Raw genomic sequence first — 25092 nt, 5'->3', positions numbered from 1 at the left:
TAGGCTGGTATGCAGCAGAACTAGAACCAGGATTAGCAGACCTGGTGGTCCTGAGGAGGGACCCTGGTCAGAGGCCAGCCCTCTCCAGTCTGGAGGTGTAAAGAGTAGACTTCAGGGGTTCTATGGGGATCTGGACCCCTCACTGGGCCAGTTCAAACTGAACCGATTATGGACCCAGGGGAAATACAGTTAGAGAGGAGAGAGATGTGAATACATAAATACATATATATACACATACTCACACACACAGCAGAGTGTGGTATACTAGGCAGAAAGGTTTCCCATTAAGTTGAACAAAATATGTTCCTGCACTTTGTTGAAAATATTTGTGCCTCTCATTATATATGCACATATGCACTTTTAGACTATTACTAAACCAGGAAGGGATGTCAGGATGAAAAATACAGCAGTCACAAAAAGCCCTCAAAACACTGGATATTGCATTTTTCAAACACAACAGAATCTGTCATCGTGATTTTCTCAGATGTGACAGTGCACATGAAAAGCCAGAGAAGATATTGTACAACTGTATTCACACCTCTCATGACTGATTAACTTTGACATGTGAAATCAGTGGAGAGCAGGTTTGACCGTTTTGTTATTTTCATGTTTATACAGGTCATAAATGTTGCATAAAACCTTGTATCAGCTCATGCTATCACCGTGTCACAACAAAAAGTTTGTCCCCTATGTTAACCTTACTCATCTGTCCTGAGGTGGAAAGAGGTACTCTGTGTTTCCCAAGACATGTACTTATTCACACACCCGCACAGAAACATAGACAACAGGAAGAAACTGGTCTTTGTAAAATTCCATGGAAACACTCCAGCTCATGATATTATATGATAAAGGCTGCTGCTGAGAAACTTTGAAACTAAAGCAAGATGAGTCAAATCAAAACTGCTGATTGACGAGTGATTGCTCAGTAACATTTAGCTGATAGACCACGCATTGTGCAATAAATGTGCATCAGTTTACCTTTTTAATAGTTCATTTATAATAGCACAGCAGCTTTTGACAGATAATTAGTACACTGTGCACTGATTTAAGATTTAAGACGCCTAATACAAATCAGGCTAATTTATTCAGTAAAATCACTTTTTACAAAATCATTATCTCCTACCACTGAAGTGCAAAGTCACTCTCAGTGTAAATATATCTAGTGTTGAGAATGACTAAACATGTTGATTTACCGGAGTTGGACATAATGTTTGTTTAGCAGAAAAAAATTTGCAAGTCCTTGCACATTTGCAGTGGTACACACATATGGTGCGCACACATTCAACTTTATTTATAACGCAAGTCACTTTGAAGTACAGTATGACGATCGCATGGAAAGTAGTCATCATGATTACGATCACTGGTCACAGTCACAGGTTTCGGTCACTTGTAGCTGCTCTGCTGTTCTACAAGTGGATCAATGCCTCATGTTGATGGTAAGCGTAAGTGCTTGTATACATTGTGGTAAGCAGCAGATATTGAGGTGAAATATGAAGAAAAGAAAAAGACAAGTGTTTCTGAGAGTAAAAATAAATGTTATTCAAGTAAAACGACGACTAGAGGTGAGAGTTCAACTTGTTTATTTACCATTACATTACTGATATACAGAGCGAAACATGGTCTTTTACACTGACATCCAGAGATGAATAGTCATAGCAGTGGTCAAGGGGCTGGTCATTTGTTGTTCCTGATGATTATAATGATTGTTATCCGTTACATATCCCTGACAGTACGCAAAAAGTGCTCTCTGAATGTTCTCATTTGGACGCCTCAGTAAACCACTTCAGCACTTGGGCTTTGTTCTCCGTCACCCATTTGATGTTGGCTGTGGTCTTTTCAATGGCCTGTTCCAGGGCCAAGGTGGCTGAGCCAAAACCAACATGAAGGTTGTCTTCTTTGAATTTCTTCAGCTGTAGAGACAGGGACAAGAACAAAGACAGAAAACTGAATTTCTGTATGTGTTACCTGTTATCTCTAAATACTCTCAGGGAAATGCAGTGTGTATTTCAGTGTTGTTGTGGCTGTGAAGGCTGCGAACCTCCTGTAACTCGAACTCTGTAGAGAATCTCTTTGTGATTCCGCTGATGAGACTGGAGAAGGAAAATGAACCTTTTCCATACCTAAAACACAAAGAGGGATGCAGGTCACATTAAAGATGCAGTGATGTGATGATGGCGACCAGCTGAAGGAAATTGTACATATCATGCTTTTGACCTTGGTGAACAAGTGTCCCTGAAAACAGGCAACTCTACAAATAAAGGCAAATAAAGTCTGGCCACGTTGGATGTGCGTGAAGCCTCAAGAACAGCTGCAACAGAGTCAGCTCTTAAAATATGGTTATTAATGCTTCATTGTCAAAACCTCATGATTATTTTTCATGATTCATGATTAGCTAACTTTTCCTCTCGGGCAGGAGTGAAGAGCTGCTCCGCAAACTCAGCAAAGTAAGTGAGGGAAAAATAGCAGCATGTGCACTTGGGAAAGTTACATCTCTGCTTTGAAATCCTCAGCATTTTTAACTGCAATTCTCAACTGAGAGCTGCTGTGGATTCTGAGTGTTAAATATTCCCCTATCTTTTATAATTCAATATTTTTTATTAATGTCTTGAAATTGCTGACTGTTTTTCCAACAAACCCTCCTCTGTGGAGTGAGCTCTTACTGCTGGAAAATGTAACTCCATCTTGCTCTGATGAAGTTCCAGGCCAGGGGCAGTCCCACAACATTTTGTGCGATGTACTGGATGGTAGAGGTGGCATCTTGCTTGCGGATCTTAGTCGGGTCTAGGGTGTACTCCAGATACCTGGCTCAACCAAAAACATCTTTTTCATAATTTTGAAACATTTATTGACGAATTTACTGAAATAAATACACTCAGTCTCGTATGAAAGGTAGCAGGTAATCATATCATCCATCAACTATATTCTGCTTAAGTCTCCTTGCGGCCAGTTCTCTTAAATCAATATTAATATTTCATAATTCAAATCAACAAATTCAAAAATCAGACTTAAATACTGCAACCTACAGGTTTTTTTTATTTTAATTCAAAACTCTTAATATGGCTCCAACAGTCACATCCACAAAACACCATGACAGATGAGGATATTCCACATATCTGAACCCTGCGCATACCTGTTCAAAAGCCAAGGTGTTTTGGTGCAGGCCATGGCTGCTCTTAGCCTGGAAGCTTCAGAGGCCACAGTGGTGTTCTTGAACTTCATCCAGGCAAAGTCCCACTCCTCCGTGCCACCAAAAGCTATGGCACTGCAGTAAACTGTGCTTTTCAAGTTGGGATGAATCCTGGTCAATATCAAGATAAACATGAAGTAGATCAGAAAATGAATACAAAATACTCAACACACAGTTGTTTCACTGGCTGTCCAGCAGTCAAATCTGTGTGAGTGTGAAATGATAAAACATAGAAGAACTGACTTGAAATGCTCTGTACTCACGGGTTGTGATTTGGTGTTTCCATCCACTGTCGATACCAGCCTCTGATCAACTCCCTGCAGCCCCTTACACCCATACTGCAGGCTATCCCAATAGCATTGATCTGATTATACCTGAGAAAGAGGATGATTGAAAAAACTGGAAAAACTGCAATAAAGAGCAATGGTATCCAATATGTTAATTTAAATGATGTCACCAAATGTTGAGTCATTCTCTTTTGTTTTATCGACTGTTGTAAGATTTCTTACTGGTCAGTGTGTCCTGAAGGTACTCTGGTCCAGTTAGCTGTAATTGTCCTGAAGTGCTCAAACAGTGGTTGTATTTGTTTCTTGAGGTATGCCTATAAATATATCCACAGTAGTTTTTATGTTCAGTCATTTACACTTTCCTTTTATGCACCTCTCTTATGGGTATCAGGCTAACTACTTGTATTTGCAGTACAGCAGTGCCAACCTGTAACGCTCCGTAGACCTCAGTGCGGTCAAACATCAGGATGTAGTAATTGAGGTTTCTCAGAACTGACTCCCAGGGGATGTAGTCTTTCTCCTTAGACAGGTATTTGGTAGTTGTGAGGGCTAACGTTGTACTGATTATTTTGGCTCTGCACAAAGGAAACAGAATTCACACACTTTGTAAACACACAATATCTAAAGTATGTAATACTTTGAAATCTTTTTCCTCACCTTGCTAGGTTGAACGCATCATCTATGATCTGTGCTCTGTTGATGACTGATAAAGCCTGAAAAAAGCAACACACACAAACAATCACATGTTCAAAAACCTCTGTGAAAAGCTACGATAACTTTGTTTTGCTCCTTCTTCATACTGTTATGACGTCTGCAGTTGAAAAAAACATATTTATTGGAACCTGGGATTAAAGTTTAAGACCAATTGAAAACGTAATATCAACAGTGAAATTTGTCAAAGCCAGCACATTTCTGATTAAACACAATAATAAAAAGTCTGAAACCATAAATGTGCAAATGTGCATATGATTTATTTAAGTCAGTAAAATCCAAAGACTTTCCCTTCCCTACAGGTCTCCATTTTCACTTCTTGTTAGGCACATTAGGACATACACACCAACCCTATCCAGTGTGAATCACCATCATACCCAAACCCAACATCCATCTTTAAATTGGAAGTGCAAAAACAATGCAGGGTATCAGAGACATTCGACAGGTGAATGGGCAGGTGACTCACCTTATGGTTGGTGTTGAGCAAGGAGAGAAGACGACTCCAGTTCTCAAGATCATAGTTCACCCTGAAGTATCCAGATACATTGGTGTTCGCCAGCACCCAGTCCTGTCCCGACACTCTCATCAGACTGTTGGTGTCTAGTCAAAAACATAAAAAGAAGAGAAGTTGCAAAATATTCACTTAATCAAACGCTGTGACTTGATTGAATCCATTAATCTGGTAGGACATTATTGCAGGTCAAAAAGAGAGGAGTAGTGAGTGTAACTCTGATCGTACCTGTCTTCTGAAGGAGCCAGTACTGTTGCTGCTCCACACCTGTCTTCATCCATTTAATAGGGACAAACCATGTGTAACTGTGGACAGATATGTAGATGAAGACAGTGAAACAGTGAGAAATGGGGGAAAATCATGGTTTTTAGCGATGCTAGCAACATGGCTCTTAGTCTGTTGGACAGTGTTTCTGTTTGACATTGGTGCAGCCATATCCCAACAACCATTTGATGGATTGCCATGAAATTTGTTACAGAATTCGTCGTCAGCATAAGATGAATCCTACTGACTTTGGTAATCATCTTAGCATTTAGCTAAATGCAGCCTCACAAAGCTGCTCTTGGTCATGCTAACAAACATTTGTTGAGAGCTGCAGTGTTTTTAATATTATGTTTCCAATACATATAACTAATTTGTTTGTGCTTCAACCAGTAGTGATTGTTCTGTATAGGTAGACATTTATCCAAAGGAGGATGCTGCATCAAGGAATCAATTTTGTCATTTATCTTCTACATGGAACTTACAGGATAAGGTAAAACTTATTCCTACTTGAACTGAGAGGGTCTGTCCACTACAGAGTCTGGATCCAACAGGAAGTGTTTCTGAGAGATACTTCCTGTCCGGGTGTCAATAGTGACCACTGGGAAGCCCATCTGGAGAGTCCAGCGGTTCATGATGTCATGGACAGTGTGTGGAATATGAATACCTGGTGTGTTTTCAACTGCCTGAGGACAAACAGTAGGAAGCGAGAATTTTAAGGCAACACCTAGACCCATGAATGCATTGCTAGGTAAAATCAGGCACAACACATCTGTGACCAGGATGTTTTTTAGCAGAACCGACCTTTTGGAGATGGTCCCACAGGTCTGTATACTCTGTGTTGTCGAAGGCAAATGTGTTCAGGTAAGACTGGGGATACAATGCAGTGAGGAACAGTCAGTTATTCAGACAGGACATGAGTAATCTTGAAGTTAAAGTGGATCATGAGTAACGAGTTACTCACATATTCAGTCATAGTACCAAAAAAGATTAATTTGTTTCCATTTATCATTCCCACAGATTCTGTTACCACCAGTGTGCTAACACTCAAACAAGCCCACAGTGGCAGCTATAATTAAGTGATGAGGCCTCATTACAGGGTTAATACTCACACTGAGTCCTCTGGCAAACACAGGCTCAGTTAGAAACTCTGACAGCATCCTGAGCACTGCTGCTCCCTGACAACAACAAACACAGAAACCACCAGAATTTGGTTGGTTTAAATTTCTCATAACAATAAAATATTTTGTATTCAGTCCAAAGCAAATATTAAAACAAGATGTTGCCCTGACTGCGGAATGTGGCTCAACAAGAAATGGCAAGATCCAGGACAGAGTGATGGAAAAAGACTTCTGATACAAAGGTATTATAGTTTTCATGGGTGGAATGGGTCAGGTAAAACCGACAGAGGAGTGAAAAGATTTTAAGAATTTCAATCACAGGGACTTCATCACATTTAATTATATTGCCTGTAATACTTTTGAAGATGATGTGAAAAGGCAAAATTGCAATTGATCATTTTTTCTGTATAAGATCCTGCATCAGATACTGTGTTAAATTCTGTCAGAGGAGCAGACCTTGTTGTAGGAGATGGTGTTAAACATCTCGCTGATCTGAGCGGGATCATTGACCTCCTCTTCTCTGCACGACAGTGGGTGAGACGAGGCCAGGGCGTCCACAGCAAACGCCTTGTACATGTCATACAGAATGATCTGGTCTTTCTGCAGCCAAGCAGAGAGGTGAGTTAGCACGGGCCTTTTAACCAAATCATATTTGTGAGAGGCTGTGAATCTCAGATGAAGAGGTGATTCTTTAGGCTCCCTGTGTTTGGGATTACAAACATGGGTCTTACCATGTCCCAGGTGGGCTCAGCGTAGTCAGCTCCCAGATATTCCACGTATGATGCAAAGCCTTCGTTCAGCCACAGGTCATTCCACCATCGCAGAGTCACCAGGTTCCCAAACCACTAAAAAAGAAAAAAGATAAACATCACAGATAAAGATAAAGAGCTCTGCCACATTTTCAGAGAACTAATGTTTCCACAAACACTATTTCTGACAGGGCATTAGGCTTTTGGCCAACATTACCACTGAGGTTCCCAAAAATATAAAAACCGAATCAGCAGGGGCTTAAGAAAATTCCCAACCACAGTATTTCACATCCCTTCTGATGACAGGCTTGAAATACATCTGAAAGGCAGTGAGGTTAATTTGTCCCCAGGTGATTATCTGTCATCTTCTCTTTCCAAAGGGAGGATAAGTACTCTGTCTACATTTATTTTTACAAGATTCAACTCACTATAATGCTTTTTTTTTTCTTCCTGATTACTAAATTTGCAACTGAAGTGATGGCAGCCATCTGGCAGAAATACTACGACCTACCATGTGTGCAAGTTCATGGGCGATGACAGTTGTAACTCTCTCTTTGTTTCCAGTGGAGGATACGATGGGGTCATAGAGCAGGGCCGTCTCCCTGTATGTGACTAGGCCCCAGTTCTCCATTGCCCCAGCATTGAAGTCAGGCAGTGCTATCTGATCTAGAAAGAACAAGGACAAGGACATTTGTGTGTTAGAAATGGGTTAGAAATCAAACCCATAACATCTCATTATGATCAGTTTCCTTTTTGAGTGAAGAGCACATCTCACCAAGCATTTAAAAACATTCAGCATTTTAGTGTTAACTTTATATATTAGACATCATCAACAACACATTCTCCATATAATAAGGATAGACTGGTGAATTTAGCATACATCCAATCCACTAATCACAGCTGAATTAACTTAAATGTTGTTTATTTGTTTGTCCAACATTTCACATAGTGCATTTGACAGAGGTAGCTGGTGAAAAACTGAAATGTGAGGTTGAAACACTCTTGAAAATGTGTTATTTGGTTGGTTATTGTGACTTTGACTGAGGTTTTTAAATGGAACTTGGCATAACTGAAACAATAGAGCTAATATTTAGGTCGTGTTGTCTTTGTTCTTGCTCTATGGATATGCCAGCAATGTTGGTTAGTCAGTCAGACAGTCAGTCCACCACTTTGGTCCAGACTGAAATATCTCAACAACAATAGGCATGATTGGAAAGATATTTTTGGTCCTTAGAGGATGAACACTAATGACTTTGGTGTGTTAACTGACGTTTCCCCTACTGCCATCATGAGGTTGAACTGTAATTACTTTAGCAATCCTTCAACTTCTTATGTAGTGCCACCGTCAGATCAAATTTTAAACTTACACAATACTTTGGTTTATGACAAAATACTTGCAAAACTAATGACGTTCCCATCAGCCTCAGCCAGGGATGTAGGAGTGAGGGGAACCATGGAACTAAGGACCCAAGGCCCCAACATTGACAGTGTGGTTTCATCTCCAATTTAGACATTTTACACTGTCCATCACTCATCAATCAGTGTCAAGTTTAAGAGTGATAGCAGCTTCTAATTCTGTGTTTTTTGTTCCAGTAGTTGAAAGACCTTTTGTGCAATAAGGTCTCTGTTGCAATAGACTGGGTTGGCATTTAGTGGAAACAAATTCCTTAATTCTGCAAATAAAAGATGACCATTATTATGAAATACAGAAATGAAATACAGTAATCATCTCTCGGTGTGGGCAAGAGGAAAATAAATTTCCAGCAGCTTTGTCATATGCTAATCACCAAGAAACTGTGGCAGAAATAAAGCCCTATATTGCTGTAATACCACTCATAGTAAAAGCTTCACACAGTAATTAAAATATATTGAGAGTAAAGAAATATGCTGAGATATCAACCTCTGCAGGCTTCTTTAAAAATGTGTTATATGTAACACTTTATTACTGATTACTGATATAATCACTAAATATACTCTATATGTATTTACATGTTGACTGAGTTATTTGTAGAGGCATGATAATAAAAGTAATAAAAACAGAAGGAGCCTACTTAGGCTGCATTATGTGTGGTCCAGGTTTTTGTGCTATGCCACAAGGCTGAGCTGTACTTGTGCAACTTGCAATACTTGCACATTCTGCAATGTTTTTCACTTCAGTTGCAAAGACTGAATGGGTTGGGCTGTGTGGCATCAAGGAAATGACATTAATATTTCTGTCTTCATAGGAAAATGTTTGCTGAGTCGGCCTACCTGACTTGGAGAGTGGATAAGTTGCGTTGTAGTAACGCTCGTAGAACTGAAGGATCGGCCCTGTAACGTTGAGAGCATAGTCACCCTGTCTGTCATCTATGGCTTTTTTTCGAGCCCAGATTCGGATCTGCAAAGATTTTGACATATTGTAATCCACAACAATGGATCAATCAATCATGCATTGTCCTGAGGCTGTTTATTTAGTTCTGCGCTAACAGGAGTATACAATAATATGGATGACATGATCTCTGACCCTTGTCCTCCTTAACATTGGTTGTTTGTACTTCTGCTGTTCTAGGATCCAAAATACATTCAATGCCAACCTCAACAACAATGAAACTGTGAACAACTACGATATACAAATACAAAATTTCTTACCAACAAGTTGTTGTTTTGGTTTGACTGAATGCTAACAAAGTCACTGACGATAAATGCCAATAGATATGTGGACATTCTCTCAGTGGGCTCAAATGTAGTTACTTTGACAGGCATGCCATCAATGACCCCGTCTGCAGCATCTGTACAGGGAGAGGAAGAGTCAGACCTTGACACTCTGTTAGCATTAACAGTGTCTGTTGATTTTCAACTAGATACTAACATAACATGTTGTCCAGATTATTAATTATTTACAGTGAAACTGTCTCACACATTAATTACCACATGTTTGTGCCAGACACTTGCTCTGAAAACCATTTATGGTCTTTGTATTGCAAATTGTATTAAATTTAAGCTTCATATTTTTCTGTTCTTATTCCATTTTATAATTCGCTTGTGTTGACTCAGTTTTCTCAGCAGAGTAAGATGTAACAAAAACTGGAAAGGACTTGATTTTTCTGTTTCTAAAACTAACCAATTTCCCTGCCATTGGACAGAGCCACGGTGCCTCGCTTGTGGATGATGGTGACACTGAAGACAGCTTTCATGGCCGGCTCGTCGAAGCAAGGGAAGGTTTTCCTGGCATATGTTGCTTGCATCTGTGAGGTAGCAACAACTCTGAAAAATGTTTCAATTAAACATTAACACAAAACAGACATCAACCAAGTGAGATACTCCAAAGTTCCACCAAGAGGAACATTTGGAACCATGGAAATTAACTCTCACTGTCTAGAGCAGAAAGATGGTGAACCATTATGCTTACTTCTTCACTCCATCCTCAGTGTATTCACTCCTGTAGAAGCCCTCCAGGTCGTCTGCCAGCTCTCCCTGAAATTCAATGTAAAGCACGTAAGTCGCTCCCACAGCTAATCTGCTGCGCAGCTGAAGAACCAGAAACTCTGTCTTCACCACAAGCCAAGACTTTTGTATTGTGGGCGCAGTGACTTCATCCAGGCCGCTCAGTTTAGCGAGGTGCCCATGGAAGTTGGTGAGGTTCAGCTTATTGGAGTGGATGATGATGAGATCTGTTTCCTTCACACATTTGAAGACCACCGCTGAATGTCCGGTGAAGATGTACAGGCCGTCTGCGTTGGGCTCCAGCCGTGGCCAAAGGGTCACATTATAAGAAACGGGAACAAGGGAGTCTGGAAGTCTGTAGCGGTCCCAGGGCTCCTTGGGGGTGAAGAGGGTAGCAGGGGGTGTAGGCATGCTGGTGCTGTCTGCTGCTCCATCTCCAGGCCTGCCCTGATTCTTGGCCTTTTCCTTGTCGTAGGCAATGGACAGAGCTATAATCGTGGCCAAAGCGCTGACCCCCAGTACAAGCAGTCCAAGGCCCACATTTTTACTGATGTAGTAGACTTTCCCCATGTCCGATTCAGGATGTCAGAGCAGGACTCTGAGGGGTCTCAGTCTGTGATTGTCCAGCACAGCAGGTATCTTCCCTCCTCAGTTAATGGTTGAGCTATTAACATGGCAAAAAAGACATTTTCATAACATCTAAGGAGAAATGGAGACAGGGGAAGAACTTGGTTATTTAGTCTGCGATTCAGCAGCTCACAGATTCACAAATGTCAAATAACAGTACACAATCTATGTTGTTCAAAGTGGCATTGTTTTCATTATTACTATGTTCCACAACTACAGCACTGATGTTAAATACATCAATAAATCCTTTCATAGGAAAGTTTTCAGTGGTGTAAAGCAAGGCTGCCTGTTGTTATTACCTCTATTCCTGCTAGAAGTAGACTGAATTGTGAAAAGAGAATGTGGACAACAAATATGGAACCAGTACGGAAGAAACACAAAGTGTTTCTACGATAAGTAGAGTTGGTGGACAAATATACTGTAGTGTCAAAGTCAGCCAACTGACTAATGGTATACAGCAACTATTTCTGAATAGATATGCTGATAGATGCTGAGCAATATCCATCTAAATTTTGCTAACTTTAACTACCCTAAGCTTGTGGTCGGGCACAGGCCCAGTGGCTCTAAACGTAAAGGAGAACCCTCATCCAAAGCCTCTGTTTGAGGTGAGTGTTGACATTTCTTGTTTAGTCTAGTTACAGGGTTTGTGCCAGCTTGGTCCAAAGACTGGAAATGGGGGAAGCAGCTAGCTTAGCTCGGTTGGTTTAACCCGTTCCAAAATAATGCATAAGAGTAACAACGATGAGTTGTGGTCTCGCTGGGGGGGATATATGCTGGAACATTTCTTTCGTCGTGCACTGTCGCTCCTTGAGTCTCCACTGGTTTTCTGGCAACCTCATGGTGACGACTCCAGCTTTAGAGGAGCTGGTGAGCAGATTTTGTTGCCTTTGGACAGCTGTTTTCCAGTGTCTCTGGGCTTAGGTGCCAAACTAAGCTAACCAGCTGCTGATCATAGCGTACAGATACACTACTGCACCATACGGACCATGGAAGACTGGTCAGTCAGTTTTGAAAATGTGTTCTCACTCCATTTTTGGACAATTGAACAATTCTGCTTATTAAAACTGCTGCTTTCTCTCCAAGAACAAACCTGGACAGATTTTCTTCTCAGTATATTGAGGGATCAAAGATGATCTAGAAAATGAAGTCAAAAGTTCAAGCCCTCTCTGTTATTGCTTTTTCCTTTGTGCATGCTTGGGGCTATTATTATAGTCTGATTTCCTTTTCTTGGTCTGTCCTTCTTGTTTGTGTAAGTGTATGTCTTTAAGTTTATTTCATAGTATTTTCCATTTCATTTTGTCATGAACTCTTCTCTATGAAACAGACTCTGGTTAATTGTTTTATCAATAAGCAACATTTACAACTGTCTGTCTTGCCATGACACCCTTTAATGTGCCCAGTCTGACATTTTATGAAGTCCTAACTCATATTATATAGATCATAAAAGCTGGTTGTGATGTAGGGTTGTAGCAGTCAATCAGTAAAATGATATCTGATGTAATGGATAATCTATATTTAGTTTGAATCCGGGAGGCCTGGATTTTCTTCTTACTGAGAGAGACTGTACAGTGATATCAGCTCAGACTTACAAATAAGTCAAAGGTTTTAACCATTAAAGCTTTCCCAACATTGCTAAAACTTCCTCATTGTGACTGCGCCAAAGTTTACCAGTGAAATAATTCATTTTCTTCTGCTCTATATCAGAGTTGCTGAACATTATTAGTAACTGCACAGGGATCAGCCCTGGAAGTATCTGGTGGTACACTACATACTGGCATATACAGTACATGACAGAAGATAACTCAGAGCAAAAGACATTGGATGACGTACTGTACCATGTAACCATGGTATCATTTGTCATACAAAATCCTGACTGTGTGATTTCTTTCACTGAAACATCTCTCCTTTCCTTCCTGTCTGATCACATGTACAGATGTTTCCTCCACAGCCTCCCTGTCTAATCATCATGTTGAACATGTGGGTGTATATGAGAAACACAGAGAATAGTCAGTAATACAGTAAAATACAGTAATATCAGCACATTTGGTCATTTGTCATCTGTTCTTAAACACGACTTGTTTGTCTTTTTTCTTACCAAAAGTATTTTGTCAGTAATGAGTACTTACTTTTATGATATCCTCATAAAATAGTTTATATAAGAATATTCTATTATATAATGTTTTGATACCACTTACTAATAGAGCAATCTGTTACATAGTCAGTTGGAACTTACATTGACTCTGTAGTGGAAAAACTTTAATAATGTTAAGTGTGAAAGTTTATCCTTGACCTTGGACCTTGAATGAAGTTACATACTCTCCACGTGATGTCAACTGAGCCATCTCCATGACAAATGAGCTAACTTTATCTGCCGATGAAGATTGTGAGTTAAGGTTGAAAGTTCACCACTCTTGTTCCTATTAAAGCTTTAATAGCATTTACAGGTGCAGACCTGACGTGTGTCTTTGTCGATGTATGTCTTTTATTGACTTTCTAATAAACTATTGTCTGTAGTCATAAATGATAAGAAATGATTAATAAAGTGTTTTGGCTTTGTGACTTTCCAGTAATCAATAAAGAGTGGTTGCTAATAAACTGATTCCAGTCCAGAAGTGAAACAAGTCTTTATCATGATATGGAGACCCATTTAAAACAACAACACATTTTTGACTGGAGCTAAATTGATTTTTTTTTTTTTTTTTTTTTTTTCCCTTTTTTTTCAGTCCAAGCATTGCTCCATTATTCATGGCTTATTCATCAATGAAACATTGATAATGATGTATTAACTCATTAGTTTTTTTTAAGTTTTTAGCTACAACTTACATTTCCCTTATACATACAGGTATAGCTTCCCTTCACATATCTACTTGAGATTAAGAATGAATACGTTGATTCTCTACATTCTGTTCAATTCTCTAAAACCCATGGTGCTTTGCAGTAGTAGTACAACACGACAACACAAGGCTACAGCTAAAGACAAGGTTTCCTTTCTTATAGGAACCTAAATTTGGAAATGAATATGCCACAGCTAACTTCTGGTATCCAATTCTATTACATAATCTTCCGCAACAATCTTTTATCTAGACATTTGTTATCTTGCATGCCAGTACTTGTGGTAAAAGTACAAATGAAAAATAAAAATTTGGATGATGGAAAATTCCTGCTCATGCTATTGCAGCCTGTGACGTACTGAGGTCAAGCAGTAGTAAATGAGCCAATCAAACAACAAAATTAACTTGTTTAATAGAACAAATAAGGTGCAGCTGTGATAAGCCATGCTTTATCAGGGTTATCTACAATTTTATTGATTTATTTATTTGGAGAGAGACACCAAAGCTGACAAGATCAATGAGCCCTTCAGGTACACAGATGAAAAAAAAAAAAGCTCTTCCATAGTCATTACCATGTGAACATCTGGAAATGATGCATCTGAATCTGATTAAACTCTCTACAGACCAAGGACACACAAAAGTCGACACTCTTGGATTTCCTCATAACACAGAACACGCTCTGAGCTGTCTGTGCTTCTGCCATGAGGTGTCTGAAAGATGAAAGCATGTACAGCTCATGGTTAGGAAGTGGTAATGCTCTAAATAATGCCCTGTGTACACTTCCACCCCAAATAAGAAGTACAATTACTTTTTAAGCTACAACTATACTATAAATGAAAAAGATACAGAGAAAAAAGCAAACTGCACCCAGCAGAAAAGATGTAATTACTTATGTATTTTTAGACAAATTATTCTACATTATTTCTACTACAGAAATCACATATATAAAAAGTGTAGCCTTTCAATAATCCCCTCAAAATACAAGATAAGAAAGCATCTACTAACAAACAAACAAACAAAATGTGTTATTTCAGTTTTCTTTTCTATTTGAAATACATTGTCTGAGAGTATAAACTATATGTGTGTGTGTGTGTGTGTTGTACTATAAGCCTACTATACTCTGTTCCAGGTTTATCAGAGTGAAAGACAATCAACTTGGGAAATAGGTAAATGGGCAATAATGAGAAAATAGTGCAAATTAATCAGCAGCCTGTTAGATAAATGCTTCTAATGTTCCAAATGTGCATTTTGGCCAAGTTAATGAGCTATAGAAGCCAAACAAATCACTAGCACTTTTCCCGTGCCAGCAGAGAGAGAGGGATAATCTTGTGAGTGGGAATGTTTATCTTGGGGGCCTAAAGTCACATATTTTCATGGAGTAAAAAAATGACAACAAAGGAGCCATGTGACCACCCCTGTTTCATGGTGTGATTTTAACACACTCTCTCCTTCAGTTCCCTGCAAGCACTGTATATTACTGGTGAAAACCCATGCATGGAGTCATGTTTGTTATCATGTGGTTAGAGCTTATTAAATGCTTCTTTTTTTCTTGTAAATTTAAATAGGACTGGTGTAGTATTTTGCTCTTTGCACAGAACTGGTGAACATCTGGCAGGGACTAAAATTATCTGCTTGCTTTTACTTTGAATCATAGTCTGACTAACATGGAAAAAAATACATCACCAGCATGATACACACTCATTTTGTCCACATCTTTTCTCTCTTCTCTCACACTTTGTCCTTTCCTATTTCAACCACATTTCTTGTACGGGATCAATAAAGTTAATCTTATCTCAAAATGAAGGTAAACCACCTCTATGCAACCACACACACACACACACACATACCTTTGCATTGTCATTCTACCTGCACATGAACATGTATCCTATCAGCTCTGTGTGGTCTCAGCTCCACACTGTGCAGATAAGCTTCAGCCAGCTGTAGGAGCTGCTGAGTTTACATCCAGCACAACCCATGCTGGATGTTGACAGACAACCAATAAATCCAAAGCAGAACCATAAAAAAATATTCCCTAGTTAAAACAACAAGCATTTCACAACTGCATTGCACAAGTGCTATTTACTGTTTGCATACCACTGGAATAGAGGTTACTAGCTTTGTTATATGTAGGCTTTTCACTGTAAATGAAACCGGTGGAACTGAAAGTAGAGGGATAATGGAGACAGAGGCAACAGCTGGCTTCTGGCTGTGTTAACTTTGGAGGCCAGTGACCCTGATTGATTATTGATTTTCATAAACAGCATCCCAAAACTGCATTTCACAGTGGATATATTCATTCAATTCTGCATTCATGCATCATTTATGAACAAGGAAAAGGAAAAACCATTTTATTGCAGACCAGTTCTGAGCAGCCCTCTTCAGCGTAAAAGAAGTAGCGCACCATTGCACCAGATGGCAAAAGCTGCAAAGGCTTATGCACAGGCAAATACAAATACCTTTGGTGTGGAGGAAAACACAACTGGCGACAAAAAGAATGACTTGGCATGCAGCACGTTGGATGAATTAACATGTCAAACAGGAGGAAAATAGTACATACCAAACCCTGTGTAGCTGGGTGTCCAGTAGAAGCCCTGATTTAAGTCTGCATGGGACACACAAGTTGAGCTGGAGTGATCCTGGCTGATGTGAAACACTCACAGTCTGCATCTGTGAGGGTGGAGGGGTGGAGGAGGGAGGTGGTGAGAGCTGCTACAGGTTTTTCTAGGGATTGGTGCGACTCCCTCAGCCCCCCCCCACCCTAAAAAAATACCTACATTAGTGGGAAAGGGGGGCTGAAAGAATGTGGCTGTATCAACAAGACTGCAAACTCATTGTGGTTGAAGAGAAAGACCTCAGTGCATACGGTCCTCAGAGGTACAGAGTGTTCTGACCATTGTGACGAAAGTTTCACGTGATGCTGGCTGGCCACAGCCGTGGTGAGTCAGCTTACCTGCTGACATGTGAGAAAAAGTTTGTGAGTTGTGAGTTCATGCACAGGAAAGCACAGCCACAGAGAGTGTATTTTCATGTGTTTAATTTCTTGGCAAGGAATGTCTTTGACACTGAGACACATTCCCTTCCTTGAGAGGCTTGACAGGATTTTATGGAAAAACTGAGTATGGCTTCAATGTAAGTCTGACTTTGATTCTATCAGCCTACTAAATACACCCAAAAACACACAAACACACTTTATAGAAACACTGAAAAGATCCACAAAAGGTCAACATTAGTCTGTTGCCTCTCTGAGCAGATGTTGGCAAGATTCTATCACAACACATTAAAACTTGGCTAGAGTTACAAAGCATTTACATTTGTCACATCGAGCACAATCTGCACCCAGTAGGACAATTATATTAATCACACAAGAATGTCAGAGACACAATATATTACGGAGAAGGGAAAATAAATAGTGACAAGAGCTAAGCGGAGGAGTCTAATCCCAAGCTGTATGAACACACACTTGGAGGAGGAAATAAAGATGTGTCTGAGTAATTATAGTCCAACACAGAAGCCAAAGGATCATATTACAGTGGACTGTGCTCAGTCCAAAAGCTTCCTTCAGACAGGAGGGAACGCTTTCAAAACTTAGGCAGAACAATCAGTGATGAACGTCAGAGATTTGGAAGAGTTGTGCAAGAAAATACACACTGGGTCAACACAGCAATCATTCTTTTAGGAAGAGCAGGAAATCAACATGACAACTATAAAGAAAGAAAAGCAGAAAATTTATAGATTTTAACATTACTCTTGATGATTTTAAGAATCAAACTTTACATTATTGTGCAAATCCTTCAGCTAGAGTAATCTGTAAATTGTATACAGTAGAACTCAAAAATAATCCACAGCTTATCTCCCATGCATGTGAAAAGATTGGAATGAAAGGGAGAGTAAGCTGCTGTGGTTCTGTAGTACATATATAAAAACAGTTCTGTCTCAACCACAGAGCTGGGTGGAGGGGAACAGCGGGGAAATGGAGACATCAGTAGTACATCGGCCCTGCAGAGCTCAGCTGGGATGCTGCTCAGAACGGGGAGAGGCTCGGCACTTTGATATTGATGTCTCCGATGTTGATGTTGCGGGGAATCTCGGGCAGGTTCATGTTCTTCACAGCAGAGACTGCGCGAGCGGGGGCCGCTGATAGACCTCCCTGCCCAAACAAGACAATGCAGAAATCAACTTTAAAGTCACTGTGTGTGGAATTCTTATGTGATAATAGCATCTTTCACAATGGTAAAGTAAGTTTTAGATTTTCATATGGAAAGTTTTCTTTGAACCGAGCCAGGCTCAGCCGTTCCTCACCGGTGCACTGGTTTTACACAACTCAAGTGATGTCACTTGAGTCAGATTTGACTCAGCAGCTCAATGCTCAAGCTTAACACACCCAAATATGTGACCAAACTGTCAGTGGCTGAAGTGCATTGTGGGTAATGTAAGATCCAGGTTTTGATGCTTTCTTAAAAAAAACTGTCCATTGTGAGACTGATAATGTTAAAGGAGTAGAATGCTAAAAATCGGTGGAGTTCTATGTTATTTATTGAAATTAAATAACTTATAAAGCTGTGTCAATCCCATCAATCCTTATTTATCTCTTGCTAGCTAGGTAGCCAGCTAGCTATGTAGGGAAGGTGACATGCCCATTCTTAGCTACTGAGCCTACTAAGCTCTGGTCAGTCAGTTGTTTCTATAACCACAGGAAACAGGCGTCAACAGGCACAGTACCAGACCTGTTTGAACTCCTGAACAAATCTGAGATGGGCATAGATTCAGAAGACTGGAACTGGGGAAACAATGATGATTATGTTTAACGTGATTTAACGTCTCAATTCTTCAAGTTGATTCTAAAAGCAAAGTAAATGGTAAGCAGTTGGGCTCCCTGGGAAACAAAAGAAAAATATTCCTCTCTAAAATCCTGTGGTTTGGAAAACAATGAGTCTGAGTGAGAAGATTAAACAGTTAACAATTTATGAGCTACGGCATGCAAATACCCACTGTCATGATCTTTTAATGTGGCTGACAGACTGACCTCTGACTTCTCCATGCGGTTCTGCACCTCCACCTGAGCTACAATCTCATTCATGTTGGTCTCCAGCACCATGCCTCCCATCACCACTTCCTGTAAGATGTAATGGACCTACAGAGAGGTACAACACAGCGGTTAATACACAGTAACACACTTGCGCACTGGTTGAACTACAGCGATTAAAACAGGTCTCAGTGCACACTTGCTGTGACGTGGTGTCAGGGATGACACTGCCAAATGCAACAGACAAATGTGAATGATGTCATGTAGAAAATTCAATAATAAAACACAAATTAGACAACATCACGCACTGGCTGCTCTAAATGGCAGCCAGATGTAGCTGTTAGAATTTGTAGTTTCCATTGGTGTCTTGTTTAGCAACTCAGCTCTTCTGCATTTTTCTACACCAGAAGGATGACAGAGGTAATAAAGAGTCCAGCTCCCTTTGGAAAGTAGCTGTCACTCATGGCTCATTGGGAGACAGTCTCAATTTTACTCTTGAGTTTAGATTTGTGAATTCCTGTGGGCGGAAAAGATTTTGGGAGCATGAGACTGTCTTCTACTGCAGACCTAATTTGAGGTCAAGGATGATAAACTGGAAGGAAATGCCTGCAACAGCTTTGAAATCTATGAGTTACAGCATTCCATAAATCTGCACTCCTAAATTTTCTCCTTGCAGAGAGGGAGTCAGACTACATGTATTATAGCTGCATGAAGTGACATGAGACTAAGAAATTTGTTAATCCGCATACATGCACAAAAGGCTAATAATATTTAGTCTGTTTTAAAACCCTGCATATGTGTAGAACGATATTTTTGAGATGTCATGCAGGTCGGCATTGTCCAGCTAACAAGAGACTTTCTGAGAGCAAAGGGTTTTCACTCTAGCAGAAATATTTCCAAGTTTTGTCTTGGGAACATTCTTCAGGCCAAACCCCACTGCACCACATGACATCAATTTCCTGCTGGGAAAATTCAATCAAGATGGCCGAAGATGTGTCTGATTAGTCTCCAGCAACACTTCTTGCCCAGTTCCAGGGAGAGAAAAGAGGCCCTGTTGTAGCCTGAACAAAGCAGAGGTTCATTCTAAAAGGAGCCTGTGCAGAGTATAAATGCATTTTTTTAAACCATCATCTGAAAAAGAGGAAACCTTGAACACTGATGTTTTTCTTTTCATCATTCTTTGCAATAATTCTCATGTTAAAACAGGCACAGACGTTTTCACTTCTGAGCCCAAAATTTCAGACCTGCAGAATCGCTCTTTCAGGATCTACTTTATGATGTCAGGTGCCCGGTTTGACATACAGTATTTGGAAAAATGCTCTGCCCACACACCAAAAAGAACTGGATCAATTACAGCAATGCAGCTGTTCCTGGAAAGCAGCTGGCTGCACAAAAGGGATAAAAACACACGCTGCACATTACCTCAGGGTCATGTCTCTCGATAGCTCCTCCATAAATATAAAGTTCCCCTTATCTGAACCTCTTACTTAATATGAAAAGCAAAACCATTCATAACAAACTGCCGTTTTGGAGTCTGCACACACACAATAAACATAACTGAGTCAACATGAGTGTTTTGACATTTTGATTAAATAACAGACTCGGTGAACAAAGCCCTTAATGTTCTCACAGATGCTGGCTACCTCAAGGTACATGTTAAAGGGTAGAACACGGTGCAAATTTTGCACACATGGTCGCATATGGTCTTCACCTAACCAGTTTACTTGCATAAAACTGAATTCTTCAAATGTAGAACTGGACGAACTACCAGCTTAGTTAACCACAATGAAAAACAGAATTATTAACTTTCATTGTGAAGGAACAAGAAGAAGTGTTGAATCTGCACTGCCAGCAAATTAACAACACATCCAAATATTTTTGGAGTTGCTGCTCTACTGATTACAAACATCAGTGAATGTTGTTCTGACACTGCAGAAGGGCCACAGTTCAGCAGGTCATTTTGTGCTGTTAAAGCCAAAGCTACTCATACGCTTCTGGGCACACTGTGGCACACACAACACTAGGGCTGCTAAGTAATTGATTATTTTCATTACTGATTTATCATTTAGTCTTAAAAAAAAAAAGCAAAATTATTCTAAATTTCTCAGAACCCACAATGATGTCTTCAGTTTGTCTTCAAAGATATTAAGTTTACTGTCATATGTGACAAAGAAAAGGGACAAAATCTGGCATTTTTACGTGGAAGATAACGGACACCATTAATCGATTATATCAAACAAGCAGTCAATTCATTTTATAGAAAAAAGAAAGTATAGAAAAGGCTCCCCTGTTCCACACTCACCTTGTCCATGTGGAATATGAGGTCCAGCTCACAGACGTTTTCAAAGCATTTATCCAGTGTTTCCACAAACACCTACAATGAAGAGGATTATTATATAAGACTATAATTATTATAATTATATTTGAGGGCATAACAAATGTATAATCATCTGTTAACACATGAAGTCAGTTGCAATGTAATGATCTTAACCTCCAGCAGGACCTTTTTTCTTTCTTACTAATCATATGTGCCGTTAAATATGTAGGAGCAGTTTGACACATTTACTCCTGATTCAAATACTGATGTTGCTGAAGTTGTTATGTGGGTGTGTGTGTGTCTTTTATATGTTGCCACAAGTACATCCAAATTTCCCCACAGGGACAATAAAGATAGCCCTGATAAAGAAAAAGTGTGTCAGCATTTCACATAATAACTAAGTTGAACTTTTCCTAATTCCTAATTTTTTGGTACATAACCAACTTATCCAAAGAGATTTCCAGAGATGATCATAAGAGTGTGTTTTATTTCCAGAATTACATCAGCATTAGTTTTAGATTTTAAAGTTTTTAAAAATTTAAAAGTTTTTAAAAATCCTGTTTCGCTTATTTAATTAAATATAGCATCATGTAATGGAAAGCAGCTTGTGTAATAATTCAAATGGCAGACTGTGTCATCTCTCAAAGCTTGGGTAATTGTATGAGCAAACAAAGGGTGATGTGGGAAAAAGGATGTCTGATTTTACTTCAAAACTGTGTATTAAATATGTTTATGAAGTAGAAGCTGACCTGGATCAGGTCCAGAATGCCAAGCTCGCTCTCAGAAGAGTCCACGCAGAAGACAAAGTAGAGGGTTGCATAGTGTCGGTAGATCAACTTGTAATCAGAGCCGCCAATGAGACTGAAAGCACACAAAAAATGATATGTTCCAAGAAGATTCTGGTCTACTTTTACACTGCATGCAACAGGGACACCAAAAATGACAGGTCTGCTTGGTAAAACAAACAAAAAAACCCACATGCTATAATTAAATTAACAGTTGGGTCTATGGGTAATGGATTTGGTCAGAGAAATAAAATAAGTGTCAACTTTTGTGAGTTTGCCTCCATCTAATGGTAAAAACATGCTACTGCATCTGCTGTCAGCTGCTGGCTCCTCTGTGCTGCCAGGTGATGTCAGCCTCCATGGTGACATCAGAGTGAGAGGCCCTGGGTTTACAGTGCTTAGTCTTTAAAGTTTTGTCAAAATGTCACAACACATCATAACTTAAACTACAGGTGTGCCTTTCAGTCTGTGCCAGTATAGACTTAAAGTCTCACATAATGTTACATTTAGCTGTCACACTGCCTCAGTCTTTCCATGAAAAAAATCACAACATAAAGAATCAGCTGAATCAGCTGAAGCAGCTTCAGCACTACTTGCCTTCCACCCTCCAAGAAATTGCAGACATTGTCGTCTCTCTTAGACACCAAATGGAAAGTCTCCCGAATGATCTGCTGCTGCATGTCCTCCGCCTGCAAGAAAACACGTTACAACCTCTACTAAGTGCGAACCAGCCTAGGAAATATTAGTTTAGTTTCTGGTTGATTACGCCACCTTTCCATCTAGCTGACCGATTAAGTAGTAAAAGATAATGATACAGAACCAGAAGTTATAAACCAACGCGTTTATAACTTTTGGTAGTTACAAGTTACATGTGTTTTACCTATACCTATTGTATATATACCTATTAATGGTGCCTAGAGAGGTACATTCCCAAAATGTCTTATTAGGACATATTACTGTCTGCACAGGAGGGAAATGAAATTAAGAAGTTGCTAGCTAAGGTCTGGGTTTGGTTCCCTTTTCACCACTTAAAGTTAGCATCAAGTTTTCAGTAAGTTGTACCTTAGTTATTGACAACGAGACACACCGATCATATTTTTCGGTTATATTTGTCAGTAAAAGCTGGCGGAAATTAAGCCACCACTGACCGCTAGCCAAATGAGTGAAGACAGCTGCATAATACAAAAATGCTAATGTTTTGAACAGCAACCCTTCAGATACTTACAAAATATTGATAGAATCGGATCAGCCGCGGTTTTCCGTGGTTGTTAAATATCAAGATGGCCTTAATCATTGTTATTATGTGTAGTTGTAAAATCACAATAGGAAATAACTGATAAAATATTAAGATTTTGACTGTTTAGAAGACGTTAGCTAGAATTCTGAACGGCCTCTCAGCTGCCCGGAAGACTTAAACGGTTACATCCGGTTGCGTCTCAATATTAACAGTCGGCCCCAAACAAACACTTTAATTATTTCGTTCCGCGCAGGTTATACAAATTCGAGCCTTGTTTTCTTCCGTCAAATGTCTTTGCTGTGGCCTATGTGAGGTGAAATATGTATTTTATATATGTTTTGTACATATTATGCAACATTCACGACCTAATTGACTATATAGCACATGTTATGGCTTAAATTTATTTAAAACATAATCTTGGAACACAGTATAATACAGCCTGTATGAACTTTGTACAGTTTCTCTGCTTCGTATAAGTAGAATTGTTATTTGTATGTCCCATAATTCTCAAAAGACGGTGACAAGCTTTTAGCCTTTAGACATCATAAAATATAATACAGGAGCCCTGTATTATGAGCTCATAGTTATTATTTTTTGATGAAACAGTTTTTTGATGCTCTGTGTTTTGTTGTCGAGCCAATATCTTATGAAGTATCCTGAGTCAACACTGATGGGGGGTTTCCACTGTTTCTCTTTTTCCGTGTTTCCCATGTGTCATCATAAGTTCTGAGACTTTTTCACCGTCGCATTACATAATTTTGCAGTCTTTGTGACTAATGCACCAGCAACTGAGGCACCACATAATTACTGGACCCTTTGTACCTTTGTCCATTGCTTCACACTGCCTTGAAATCTCAAAGCGGTGATGTCACACCAGCTGTACCTTTCTTTGTTGTGATTTTGTTAGTTGTTGGTAACTAAATTGGAGGGGAAAAAAAGCTAAATTATGTAATATAACAGCGAGAGGTCTCAAAAATCATACATATGCTAAACACAGAGTTGAATTAGCCAGTGGGAATAATGGTCATGAGAAAATCTGCACCATCACTTTACAAACTAAAGCCTCAGAATTTTTTGAGTTGGTTAAAGTAATATATCTATTTCATTGACAAACAAATATTTAGTTTATATTTAGTTGACAATACTATAATTCATTAAATAGGAATTTATTAATCCTCCGCAGATACTCAGGGTCATGGGGTTCATGAGGCATTGGGGTCTTCTACTTGGGGCAGCAGAACTGCCCCAAATCATGATGCATCCTGTTAGGATATTGTTTTCATGTTGGCATGTGGTGCCCTTTTATAAAATGTACCGTACCGTATTTTAAATTATACATAGCACTGCATGTTCTACCAAAAGAACATGCAGTGCACAAAATATTTTCCCAGTCATGTTGTGGAGTGTCATCATGCTCTTTGGCAAACTTCAGGTGTGCAGGGAAGGTTTTTTTTTTTTTTTTTTTTTTTGGAGAGCAGAGGCTTCTGCCATGGTGTTCTGCCACGGACACCATGCTCCGTACAACCATTTCACCATGATTTGTTATGGTAAACTCATGAACAAAAATGTGGGCACCCACTTCTAGGGAGAGTAGCCACAGACGATTAGGCACTGTTTGTCTAACTGTGGACAGATGAGTGTGTAAACTCTCTCACTTTGTAACTCTTTCCAGCTTTATTCAAATCAGCAGGTCTTTATTGTCAGTTTGCTGAGATCTCTTTTTTGCAAGGCATCATCACATGCTTCTTGTGAATAGCAAAACACGTTTGAGTGTTTTTTTTCTCACACCTCCAACCTTGTTTCGTTGATTAGAATCCAGGTTTGCTAACACCTGACTCCAATTAGCTTGTGCAGATGTCGTTAGCTGAGGGGTTTACACACTTTTTCCAACCTGCACTGTGAATGTTTGAATGATGTATTCAGACAAAAACAATACAATGATTTGTGTGTTAGACGGCAACTGTCTTTACAGAGGCATAGAAAAAATGAAAACATTTAACATAAGACATTTAGACGTTAAAA

General features: G+C 39.5%; 2 protein-coding genes across 2 annotated transcripts; both read right to left on the bottom strand.

Annotated features, from left to right (window-relative positions):
• Nucleotides 1–1563: 1563 nt before the first annotated feature.
• On the bottom strand, nt 1564–16626 carry LOC108897722 (aminopeptidase N). The gene is made up of 22 exons (XM_018697475.2): nt 16483–16626; nt 16266–16375; nt 10216–10949; nt 9928–10070; nt 9456–9595; nt 9078–9204; nt 7339–7493; nt 6810–6923; nt 6535–6678; nt 6070–6135; nt 5762–5827; nt 5468–5643; nt 4925–5001; nt 4652–4785; nt 4132–4187; nt 3902–4049; nt 3697–3788; nt 3451–3561; nt 3131–3298; nt 2661–2801; nt 2039–2120; nt 1564–1910 (listed from the first exon to the last, which is right to left on the bottom strand). Exons 3-22 carry the CDS (start codon nt 10818–10820, stop codon nt 1758–1760), a joined length of 2898 nt encoding a protein of 965 aa, XP_018552991.1. The 5' UTR covers nt 10821–10949; nt 16266–16375; nt 16483–16626; the 3' UTR covers nt 1564–1757.
• Nucleotides 16627–16725: 99 nt separating this feature from the next.
• ap3s2 (adaptor related protein complex 3 subunit sigma 2) lies at nt 16726–23267 on the bottom strand. Its single transcript, XM_018697476.2, has 6 exons — nt 23059–23267; nt 22431–22522; nt 21798–21909; nt 21034–21105; nt 18732–18839; nt 16726–17855 (listed from the first exon to the last, which is right to left on the bottom strand). Exons 1-6 carry the CDS (start codon nt 23125–23127, stop codon nt 17730–17732), a joined length of 579 nt encoding a protein of 192 aa, XP_018552992.1. The 5' UTR covers nt 23128–23267; the 3' UTR covers nt 16726–17729.
• Nucleotides 23268–25092: the final 1825 nt, after the last annotated feature.

Source organism: Lates calcarifer, linkage group LG2 (genome assembly GCF_001640805.2).
Source record: "Lates calcarifer isolate ASB-BC8 linkage group LG2, TLL_Latcal_v3, whole genome shotgun sequence".
NCBI lineage: Eukaryota > Metazoa > Chordata > Actinopteri > Centropomidae > Lates > Lates calcarifer.
This window is presented reverse-complemented; position numbering and strand designations above follow the sequence as displayed.